The following is a 12,394-nucleotide window of genomic DNA, read 5'->3' as shown; positions in this document are numbered from 1 at the left end:
GGGGAAAATGACTGTCCATATGCCACCATACGAGCCCTAATTTCTCTTATCTTTATGGTCCTTATGTGAAACATGCATTGGTGGCAGCAGAATTTTTGTGCAGTCAGCTTCAAATTCCAGTTCTCTAAAGTTTTTTTTTCAATAGAATTTAGTGAAAAGAGTGTAGTCTCCCATCCAGAGATCCCCACTTGAGTTCCCAAATCATCTCCATAGTACTCTTGTGTTGATCGAACCTACTGGTAACAAATCTAGCAGCAAAACCTTGAAATGTTTCTATATCTTCCTTTAATCTAACCTGGTGGTGATCATGAATACCCAAGCAGTATACAAGAATAGGCCACACCAGTGTTCTGTATGCAGTCTCTTTTATACATGAGCATCAATTTGTTAAAATTCTGCCACCAAACAAAAGTTGGCCATTTGCCTTCTCTACTGCAGTTCTTACATGCTAGTTCAATTCGCATCTTTTTGCAACATTAAACCTGCATATTTAATAGACATCACAACGTCAAACAGCATAGCACTAATGCCACACTGCAACATTACAGCATTGTTTTTCCTACTTGTCTACATTAACTTACATTTCCTACATTTCGAGCTATCTGCCATTCATCACACCAACTAGACATCTTGTCTACACCATCTTATATCCCCCTACGCTGACTCAACTACAACTTCCCATACACCACAGTATCATCAGTAAACATTCACAGAGTGCTACTCTCACTGTCAGACCATTTATGTATATAGAGAATAAGCACACTTCCCTGCGGTCCTCCTAGCAATACCCTTGTCTCTGATGATCACAGGACACTGTACTATTGGTAAGGATAGGTAGAGGGAATTTCTATAATAATAATGGGTGAGATCACCAACTAGTTTTATTTTGCTGCAATTGTCAACACTTTTGGCCCATACTGAGGCAGATTCAGACTCATTTATTTTACAATGATAACCAACGGCATGGTGGACATGTAATACGATTTACCCATCTCTCTGTTGTAGACTAGAGTCAGATACTTCCCCAAAATCTAGAAATATGGGATTTGCCTGTTGCCTTTCACACATGGTTTGCAAGGTATCGTGTGAGAAAAGGGCAAGCTGAATTTCATATTTGTGATGCCTTCTGAATCTGTGCTTTTTTGTGGACAAAAGCTTGTATGCCTCAAGGAAATTTACTGCATTCTAACCAAGAACAGGTTCAAGAATTCTGCAGCAAATTGATGTTAAGGATACTGGACTATAATTATGCATATCTGTTCTTTTATCCTTCTTAGTATTGAGGAAGAGGAGAGTCTGCCTAGCATCTGGGTTGACATGGTTTGATACTTGTTCTGTTGCTTTAACCCAAACTACCAAAATGTCACATGCCTCAATACACTACGTAGCCAAAGCTAAGAAATTTGTCAAACTAGATGTCAATCTCCACTTCTCAGATGGCTCCACATAAACACAGCTGTCCATATCAACCACACCAACCACCAACAGTATCCATAGTTTGAGAGCTGTCATTTGTTCCATGCCAAAAAGTCTCTTCCTTACAGTCTCATCACCTGCAGACATCACGTCTGCAGTGGAAAGCAGGTGTCAACATATACCAATAACATTATCAGAACTTTTAATGATAGACAGTATACTATCCATAAATCTCCTGAGCCGTTTTCTCCTCTTGACACCAGTAAATCTGTTAACTAGTGACCAACCATTACTCCTCTGGTGCTCACCTCAGCCTTGAGAAACTCCACCGCACACTCCGTCTACGCTTCGACTACCTTTCTTTGTGCCCTGAGATGGGGGATATTCTAATCAAAATTCTATCTAGATCCCCTTAAGTAGCAGTCTGCTACCCACACAACCTACAGAATATCCTTGTACACCCTTATTCCGATCCTACACCCCACAGGTCATTCACTTATGGTTGGCCCAGGTGCAAGACCTGTCCCATATACAAATGCACTGCCACTTAACATAGCCCAGTCACAGGCATTTCCTATCCAAGAAAAGGCAAGGGCACAGATGAAAGCAGCCACGTTATACATCAGCTATGTAGGAACTACTGTGCAACATTCTATGTGGGCGTGACAAATAACTGACTGTCTAATCGCATGAATGGTCAGGGTAGTCTTACAGGATGGGACGAGACCCTGACCCAGGGTTCTGGGCAACTTTTCCAAACTCTCCCAATTTCCTAAGCCTCGCCGGTACTATCTCTTCATCTTCCTTCCCCTTCAACCCTTCTGCCAGAAGAAGCAGCCACTGACTCCAGAAGCCTGCAAATTTCTATACTTATATATGTGTGTTGTCCTGCAGCCACTTTGGGGAGCTTGTTTTGTTTTGTTTTGTTTTAGGGCACAAATGCTACTAGGATCATAAGTGCCCACTTTGGTGAGTAAAAACTGTATTTAGGTATTTGTGTTTGAATGAAGAGTGGCTACTTGTGTACATGTATTTATATAATGTATATTTAATCAATGTATACATCCAGATGAAATCCATAGACTGTATATTGTTTAGGAATGTATATTAGATAGATGGGTCCTTCTCAACTGATGATCTAACCAACTTTCCCAGCCTTCCCAAACCTATCCCTGTTTCTTCTTATTGGAAATTACACGATATCTATTGGCAGTAGAAGAAATTTGCCCCCTGAAGAAGGCAGCTGGCCAGCCATTAGTGCCATTTCAGTAATTTAGTACCAAACACCCCTGAACGAGCAAGCTTCAGCTCATCAGTGTGTGTCCATAATTAAACTAATGGAACACCCAAAAAAGTCAATTAAATTTGGAAAATTACTTACAAACTAACACTCATTCTCTCCTCCCCCCCCCCCCTCCACACACACACACACACACACACACACACACACACACACACACACACACACACACACAATGAAATTTAAGATGGAAGAGGAAAGCAAATTTTAGCATTAAATCATAAATCAGCTGAAAATATAAAGAGAGGAATATTTGGCAAAGTGAAAATTTGTAGATCATGAAAAGAGTGAATGAAAATTTTCTCACAGATTCTTTAATAGCTCTTTCAAAGATATCCATCCGACGAGTTTCCAGTGCTAGACCAAGAGCCTGGCGGTATTGCCCATCATCAAGACAGCGCTGAAACATTCTATTTACAATAGCTTCCAAACGGTGATCAATCTTCTTCGCATCTTCAGCATTTGCTGTACGCTGCTGTGTGTAGAAATCAATACATTTTGCTGCAACCAAAAAATGCAAATGTGTAAGAATAATTTCAAATAAGTCTCCATAATCTAGCAACAATGCAGCATTAGAAGTAGCAAAAACATTGCATTAACATATCAAGATTAACTCTTAAGTAAATGCAGAAATTTTCTTTTGCTTTTACAAAATAGTGAAGTTATAATACAACGGAACCTAGATACAACAACATTCAAAGGATCTTGAAAATTATGTTGTTATAAACGAGTGTTGTAACAGAGATTCGTATTGTCAGTCTATTGTGGTGGAAAATGGAAAAGGACATATTTATTTAGCCTTATTTTACTTTGCATACAGGTTTCACTCTTAAGCTTACATGAATACAGTATACATAGAAGTGTACCTAGTACTCACCAAACTTCTTAACTTAGGAATGACAGTCATTTTACTCTGTTGTCCATTTGCCCAATACATACTTCCTAAATAACGTTCTGTGTTCATTATTTTATTTGCAAATTCACTGCTCCCTCCCCTAGCTTCATAGAACATGTTCATAATCTTAATAGCTACTCAAGTGCCACTCACAGTACGATCGGCACCTTTCTTTCTTTCCTTCTCCTCCTCCTCAGCTCACGTCATGATCACTGTGACCCACATTCTTTATTTCATTTGCAATTTAGTCTTCAGTTTGCACTTCATTTGTAATAAGGTCATCCTCTATTGTATCATATATTTCATAGTTGCACTGACACAGAATATCACAGTTTGTTTCTTGCAGCAATCCGTATGGTGCCAGATCAGTGTTATCACACGTGTCTTCAGTTGCAGTGGCATTAATTCCTTCATTTGTGATTCCTGCATGACAGAGCTCTTGATAGTTTGGGCTATGACCCAGCTACAAGCTTTGGTAAAGTATCTGCCCAGATCCTTCAGTGTGACAGAATAACCTTACTTTTTCTCAATAAACATCATTTTCAGGAATATGAGCTTAGAAGAGCGGCGTTCCAGACTACTAATTAATCCTTGGTCCATGGGCTGCAATAAGCTTTTGTATTTGCAGGAAGAAAAACAAACATAATATTCTCCATACCAGAGAGCACAGGATGTGGTGGACAGTTGCCAGTTAGAACCAGTATCTTCAATTTCTGACTTCTATGTTCCCAATCCCAATGCCGTATTACAGTTCGAAAAGTTTGCAGGTCATCCGGGAATTTGTTAGCATTGTAATACACTGGCAGATATTTTACATGTTTAGAACAGCTATGAATTTTTTTTTACTTGCCTATCACGAACAATTTTTTCTTCTCAGTTCCACTTGCATTAGCATAAACCAGAGCTGTTATTCAGTCTTTGGGTAACTTGCCACCAACACATTTTTCACCATTTAATTTTAGAGTTTTGTCAGATGCCAATTTAAAGAAATGCCAGTATCATCTGCATTAAAGATGTCACAGTCTGCATATCCTTCATGAAAGAAAGGCCACAAGGTAATGAGCAAATTCCAACAACAACAACATTTATATGCAAATGTTTTCTCAGTCTATTAAATGCTTACACTTTCTGAATATCTCCTTAGGTAGGAGTTTACATTAACATGTACTATTTTGACGTCAACCAACTATTCTACCTAACAGATTAACAGCTAGCAGGTTCTGAAATAATACCTCTACATATACTGGCGAAGCAATTCAGCTGGATTTACCACTATCTCAGTACTTAACAGGAACTGTAACGAAAGTCTGTAGCTTTTTTATTGTAACAATTGTGACAAAACCCCACGCACACCCACGCATGCATATCCATGAGGTGCGTGGAATGTACTTCAGAAGTTTATTACACTGACCCATTTCTTGTAAATAATTGCATATTTTAAGAGCTATGAGCACTTTTTTGTCTTCACTACTATGAAATATCTCTTCTGTTGAAGAAGTGGTCATAGCTCTCAAAGTATGCATATTAGAGCCCACATTTAGCCTAGACTTCTTTTGCATCGAATGATCTTTCCTGTCATATCCCAAAACATTTGCCATTCCTAAAACATTTGCCATTCTTCTTGGGGCACACCAAATAACCTTATGTATTCTACTATGACGCTTGCCACATCCAAATTCGAAACAATATGGCATATAAACAAGTTGCTATTAGCTTCTTTCAATTAAGATGGACTTGCCTACATTGGTATCTGGTATCCCCAAATAAATATGGTTGCAGTGTGCATACATGAGCACACACAGACACACTATACTCCACCTGCTGTGGTTGCACTAGAGCAAGCAACAACCTGTTATATGCTCCAGTGGGGCCAAAGCATCGGGAGTGTTTCCATATCTATCTATTTTCTCATCAGTTTCACAATATGGCATCACATTCTTTGAATCTGTTAAGTTTCTTAACTATTGCTTCACTGCTTTTTCTCCATTTTTATTTCAAGCTGCCAGCTTATTTAGCCTGTGGAACAGTGTAAAAAGAATTTACACACCAAAATGTAGGTGCCGTGTGTGTGTGTGTGTGTGTGTGTGTGTGTGTGTGTGTGTGTGTGTGTGTGTGTGTGTGTGTGTGTCCATGCTCACATAATTGCAAATATGAGTTTTCGAATAACAGGAATCTCAAGAATATACTGTAGTGGTCTGGCTCAGCAAATATGAACACACACGCTCATGAAAAACATTTAGACAACAGGATACTCCAATCTCTATGGTAACAGTACGAAACTGAAGCAGTGGATCAGGGTTCCAAAAGAAAATTAGTTTATTTGCTGTTTTTGACAGCCCACTGCTTCTACCTGAACCCTAACAAACATGTTTTGGATGAACTACAGTTCTTTCATATTTCCGGTCCAAAAATTTAGTAAGTGTACTGGAATAATTAAACTCTGCAAAATGATGTCCTACATACAAACAATTACAGGTTGGCGCCTTTGCAACATTCAACACTAAATGTCTGTCAACTTTAGGCTGCAACATATCTCTGTAAAATAGTATTTGTAAAAGTGGTGAATCAGGTTGTGAACATATCACCAATGTTAGTAACAAAATTGTTTTGTTTGTGTATAATTTCATAACTATTAACTTAATGTAATTTTTCTAACTGAAGACAATTTTTTCACCTCATCTAACTGGAAAATGCTGTACAAACACTGTATTAGAAATGAACGTAATTAGAAATGCCCAAGAATGACTGTTGCATCTTAGCATGTAATGGCAAACTATTATTGGAAATTAAAAATAATCAAAGCAAACAAGTGTGAAATGTTGAAAATTTTTTAAGATAGTTGCATCCCTCAACTGAATCTGCTTTGATTTCTAAAGGCAGTCTTTTACAGCTCTCAAGTGATTCATGAGCGACTTCTTCAAATTACTGAAAACTACCTTTTTCCGAAGGACAGCCCACACGTCTGACGCATAACAGGTGAATGAATAACGTGTAATTCCCAGCCCGAATCAACAGGTGGGGCTTGCACATACCTTCTGGTACATGCCAGGCCCAGGGAGGAGCAGTTGCCTGAGCCGCTTCCTTCCCAAATTGCTGATTGGTGCCTCTAGCAGGTGTTCAGGAGATGTGACCCAAGGCACGAACAGTCACCTAAGGAAGGTGCATCCCCTACTGAAGGGGGCACCCAGTTGAAAGGAATACACCACTGGAGAAGCTGGCAATCATGGGAGATTTTCTCACTATGAGCCCATCATCTTCTTCACAGTCAACGTCTACCAAATGTAAATTGCCCACCCTGTGAAATCCTGCTATTGTTTACGCAAATGGCATTTTGATTTTGGAGCCTATTTCTGATTCTCAAGCATGCTTGCCACTTCACTTCTCCACAGCTATACTGTTCGTGTTTAGGCCCACTGAACACTGAAATCTTCCTGTGGTGTTATTTACACTATGCTGTTCGATGGCCTGACCAAGGGAGAAATCTAAACATACCTTTCTGATCAGGGTGTCATTGCAATTCATTGGGTGATGAGAAAGGTAGATGCGTCCTCAGTGCCCACATGCACTCCCTCTCTCACTTTTGATAAAGTAGTGCTTCTGTCAAAAATCAAAGCTGGTTTGAAGTTACCACAGTCTGACCGTACATTCCAAACCTGATGCATTGCTACCAGTGTCATCATTACAATCACACACTAATGTCCTGTTGATACCCAGCCAAATGTGTACCCTGTGGTAGAGATGCTCACGAGGGCAACTGTCCACCACCTCCTCCCCTCTGTATCAACTGCAAAGGTGACCATGCCACCACCTCTCGAGATTGTCCGGTGTATGCAGGCTGTCGAGGAGACCTGGGTGAAGGAAAAAGTGCCTTACCCAGTTGCTCGCAAGTTGTTGGCTAATCACAAGCCCTGCATTTACTATCTGACACCTACAGTACAGTTCTTGCTACATCCCACTCCACGAAGGACGTGGCCACGCACACATCCGACTTCAAATTCAGCACCACTGTTGTAAAATTGCCCAGTGTAATGATAGCATCCCCGTCTTCTCCTCAATCTGTGCAACAAGCCACCAAAATTTTGCCTCACAGAGTGAGGCAAAGGGGGCAGCAGGAATATTCCCATGAAGACTTTCTATGTACCTCCAGGCAACAAATATCTGAGTCTTCCTCTGCCAACCAGAAGAGCTCCAAGGAATCCAACAAAGGCAAACGGTCCAACACCTCTGTAGACCTCAAGGAGCAGGATCCTCCAGCCTCTGCACCCGGTAGCATTGAGTCTTCGAAGGCTGGCACTCAGCAGCTGCCGAGGTGAGAACCCTTCATTTGTTCCCTCTTCTCCTTCCTCGTCATGACTCTCCTCCAATGGAACATTCACAGCCTTCGATCAAACAAAGAGGACTGCTCTTAGAATCACAGTGTCCACTTGTTTTCTGCCCCAGGAAACAAAATTGCATCTTCATGACCGCTTTGAATGCTCTCATTTCTTCCCAGTCTGCTTTGACATCCCCCACCCTCCCTGAGGGCGGCATTCCCTCTCATGATGGAGTCATGCTGCCGATACAGGATGACGTTCATAGTCAAACCATCTCCCTGACTACCTGGCTTCAAGCTGTTTCAGTCCGCATTTTCCTTCCTCACTTGATCTTTTCTCTTTGCACCGTTTACATCCTTCTGTCACCATAGCAGACTTACTCCACCTTATTTGGCAACTCCCTTAGCCCTTTCCGCTGCTCGGTCACTTTAATGCACACCATACTCTTTGGAGTTCTCCCAGAACTGTCCAAGAGGTGCTCTCCTGGTTGACCACCTCAATCAGCTCAACCTCATCTGCCTTACACTCCACACACACCTATTACCATTTGGACCTCTCCTCCTCCACTACCCAGCTTGCCCACCAGTGATCCATTCTCTCCAACAGTTGTGATGACCAGGTAGAATATCTTACAAACATTATCCTTACCGCCACAGAATGTTTCATTCCTCAAGCTTCCTCTTTACCGCACTGTGTCCCACTCTCTTGGTAGACCGAGGCATGCCACAACACAACTCGCACATACATACGTTCTCTCCACATTTTTAATCATCACCTACAATGGCAAGGCATATTCATTGTGAACAGTTGTGTGCAGAAGTGTCGTGTTTTTCTGGGTAGCAAGAAAAGCTAGCTGGATTTCATTTACTAGTTCCTTTAAGTTTCACTCCCTCTTCCTACATGTGCACTAACCGCTGATGGCTCTCTGGGACCAAGGTCCATTCCCCAATTTCCAACCTGACAGTAGCAGACGATGTCATACAGGAACCTACTGCTATCTCCAACACCTTGGGCCACCATTTTTTGGATCTCCTCCCACTAGCACCTGCCTTCCTCCATTGGAAACGAGGTGGAGAAGGCTCGGGCGATACTCTTATCTCCTTAGAATCTTGAGTGCTACAATGCTGTCTATACTATGGGGGAGCTAGAGCATGCTCTCATTTCATCCTGATCCTCCACCACAGGGCTGGATAACGTTCACATTCAGATGTTCCAGAACCTTTCTCTTGCTGGCAAGCACTTTCTGCTTTATACGTACAACAGCAACTTGGGCAGAGGGCACGCTTCCTAAATGCTAGTGTGAAGCCACTGCCGTACACATACCTAAATCCACTAAGGACAAACACTTTCCTTCTAACTACTGCCCATTTTTCTCAGCAGCTGTGTTTGCAAGGTGATGGGAAATATGATTCATGCTGGGCTAATATGGTAACTCAAGTCTCACAATTTACAAACCACTGCACATTGTGGATTTCAAGCGCACTGTTCTGCAGTTGACCGTCTCTTCACTTTTTCCACCCATGTCATGAATGTCTTCCTGCAAAAATCCCAGACTATGGCCGTGTTTTCTGATTTGGGGAAAGCTTACAACACCTTATGGAGAATTGGTATCCTCCGTACTCGACACATGGGGCTTTCATGGCTGTATGCCCCATTTTCCTTCAAGAATTTTTAAAACATCTTGTCTTCAAAGCATGTGTGGTTCTGCCTTGTTGGACACCTTTATCCAGCAAAACAGTGTGCCTCACAGTTCTGTCCTGAGCATCTTTCTCTTTGGTATCCCTCGTTAACCCTACAATGACTTGTCTTCCGCTGGTCACCTCTGGCTCCCTGTTCATTGACAATTTTGTGATCCATTGCAATTCTTCACAGATGTGTCTCCTTGAACTGCGTCTCCTGGGATGTCTCTATCATCTTTACTCATGGCACATTGACAATTGGTTTCATTTTTCCACTGACAAAACCATTTGTTTGAATTTCTAGCAGCACAATTTGTTTCTTCTGGTGTCTTTACACCTTAGGCCTATTGCTGTTCAGTTGGTTGAAACTACAAAATTCCTAGGGCTAGTGCTCGATAAGAAACTTTCTTGGTCCTCCCATGTTTCTTATATGGCGGCCCACTGTATGCAGTCCCTTAATGTTCTACATGTCCTCTGTGGTACTTCCTGGAGAGCAGATCAAACAAACCACCCTTCTCCATCTGTACTGGTCCCTTGTCCGTTCGAAACTAGACGATGGGTGTTTCGTGTATGGATCTGCACATCCGCCCATCTTACGTAGTCTCAATACTGTCCACCATAGTGACATCCGTTTCACCACTGGCACCTTTTACACTAGCCTGGTTGAGAGTCTGCATGCAGAAGCTGCCAAACTACCGCTGCCCTACTGCCATGATCTCCTCCTCAGCATATGTGCATGCCGTTTGTCTGCCGTGAGTGGCCACCCATGCTATGCCTCCTTCTTTGATGACCTCAGCAGGGGGTGCGCCCGTCTTCTCTGTTACCTCCTGGAGTTCTCTTTTGGCTCTTACTCCAGCAGCTTCACTTCACACTAACTGCCACTTTTCCGATGGGTGTGAACCCTCCACCACCTTGGCATCATGCGAGGACTGTGTTCACCTTGTCCTTCATTTGCTTCCGAAGGACACTACCCCAGCCTCACTCTACTGCTGTATGTTTCACGACCTTTGCACACAGAACTTCGCAATATTATCTTTGTGTATATTGATGGCTCTCAGGCTGACCGTGGTGTCAGGCGTACCTTCATCATTGGCACCGACATTTTCCGGTATCTGCTTCTGGAACAATGCTCAGTATTTACAGCAGAGCTCTTCACCTTGTATTAGACCACCCACTACATCTGGCGACACGGGCTTTGCAATTGTGTCATCAGCTCCGACTCTCTCAGTGCCCTTCAAAGCCTCTGTGTGCAGAACACTGTCCATCCCTTAGTGCAAATGGGCCCAGGAAAACTGTCACTTGTTCGCTCTTGATGGAGCCACTGTGATGTTTATGTAGGTTCCTAATCATGTCGGTCTGATGAGAAATGAGGCTGCTGATGCTGCTGCCAAGCCTGCAGTTGTCATACCTCAGCTGACTAGTTCTTTCATTTCCTCCGATGATCTCTGTGTTGCCATCTGTCAGCAGGAGGTGTCACTTTGGTATCATCACTGGTCCTCCCTTCATGTGAACTAGGTCCAGGGCCTTAGGCATCTGCTAGAGGCTTGGATAATCTCATCTTGGCCCTCTTGCTGTGAGGACATTATTTTAGCTAGGTTGCATACTGGGCACGGTCTTTTTCGCCATTGCCATTTGTTAAGTGGTGCTCCCCCACAATTTTGTGCTATTTGCCCTCAACCTTTGACGGTCTGCAATTTCCTGGTGGAATGTCCTTTTAACAACTCACAAGCTCATTTGTGTTTGCTGCCTGAGTTATCGGCCATTTTAGCCGACGACATTTTCTATTTATCTGGTGTAACAATATGGCAAAGTGCATTTAATCTTTATTTCAGGATTTCCATTTCTCTACGGTATATTTTATAGATCTTTCTCCACATCCCTGTTTTTATCTGTCTTTCTTTCTGTCAACTGAGCTTAACGTGTAGTCGTGTTTAACTCCTGTCTTTGTCTTAATGTTCTACGGTCTTGACTTAGGCGCATATGACCCTAGTTTTTCCACCCTAAAACAAAAATAAAACAATCGGAGACAGAAATGAGAGATAAGAGCCCACAATAATGAGTACTGGGGCTCTGCAAATACTGAAGCCTGTAGTGAAAACTTTATGCTCCATACACTGGGCTCTGAGTCAGCATTCATTCTATGTGACGTCAATGAACTACCAAGCTGTATTATAATAAAGGATATATACCTGAACAAGAAATAAATGTCCAGATTATTCCCAAATAAACCACAGTTTTTCCCAGGTGACAATACACTACATTCCACATGAAAGTACACTTTTACCATATTAAGTGACAATATACTTTCCCGCAGATCTGTAAAACTTATCAGTCCTTTCAATGGGGCAGGTTTTATACATCGGCACAGAACTTCCCGCCACTTTAGGAAATGAAAAAAAAAAAAAAAAACACCACATGTTTTGGACAGATCTTCTACACGCGCGAACAGGTACACAGCACATTTTCATGTTACAAAAGTATAAATACGAATTCTGCCAAATACAGTGCAGTAGCTTCTGAAGCACTCCAATCAAAACTGAGATGTGCTTATGTCAACTAGTCACAGCTCACATCACATGATCCTGTCAGCCAATGACAGCAGAAACTAAGAGCATAGGACACACGACGTAGTCAGCTAATAGCAACACGACCGCTAAATAGCACAAACACACAAGTTAATAATTTATAGCTAAAAGAAAAGCTCACCTTCCACACACAATATTGGTCTATTTTAGCATGTGCTACTCTTTAAGATATATCAAACACAAATATGCCAGTAAAATTCTAAATA

The 12,394-nt window shown here is 41.9% G+C and overlaps 1 protein-coding gene across 2 annotated transcripts in view; it reads right to left on the bottom strand.

The window, feature by feature from the left end:
* Window positions 1-12,394, bottom strand: part of LOC126336299 (26S proteasome non-ATPase regulatory subunit 1) — a 330,884-nt gene that overhangs the window by 309,238 nt on the left and 9,252 nt on the right. For both annotated transcript variants that reach the window (XM_049999836.1, XM_049999837.1), the window contains exon 4: window positions 3,024-3,217. In XM_049999836.1, coding sequence (XP_049855793.1) covers window positions 3,024-3,217 — 194 coding nt within the window. The remainder of the gene's footprint in view (window positions 1-3,023; window positions 3,218-12,394) is intronic.

The sequence above is a fragment of the Schistocerca gregaria genome, chromosome 2 (genome assembly GCF_023897955.1).
Source record: "Schistocerca gregaria isolate iqSchGreg1 chromosome 2, iqSchGreg1.2, whole genome shotgun sequence".
Taxonomy (NCBI): domain Eukaryota; kingdom Metazoa; phylum Arthropoda; class Insecta; order Orthoptera; family Acrididae; genus Schistocerca; species Schistocerca gregaria.
The sequence above is the reverse complement of the archived record's forward strand: the minus strand, read 5'-3'. Positions and strand labels throughout refer to the sequence as shown.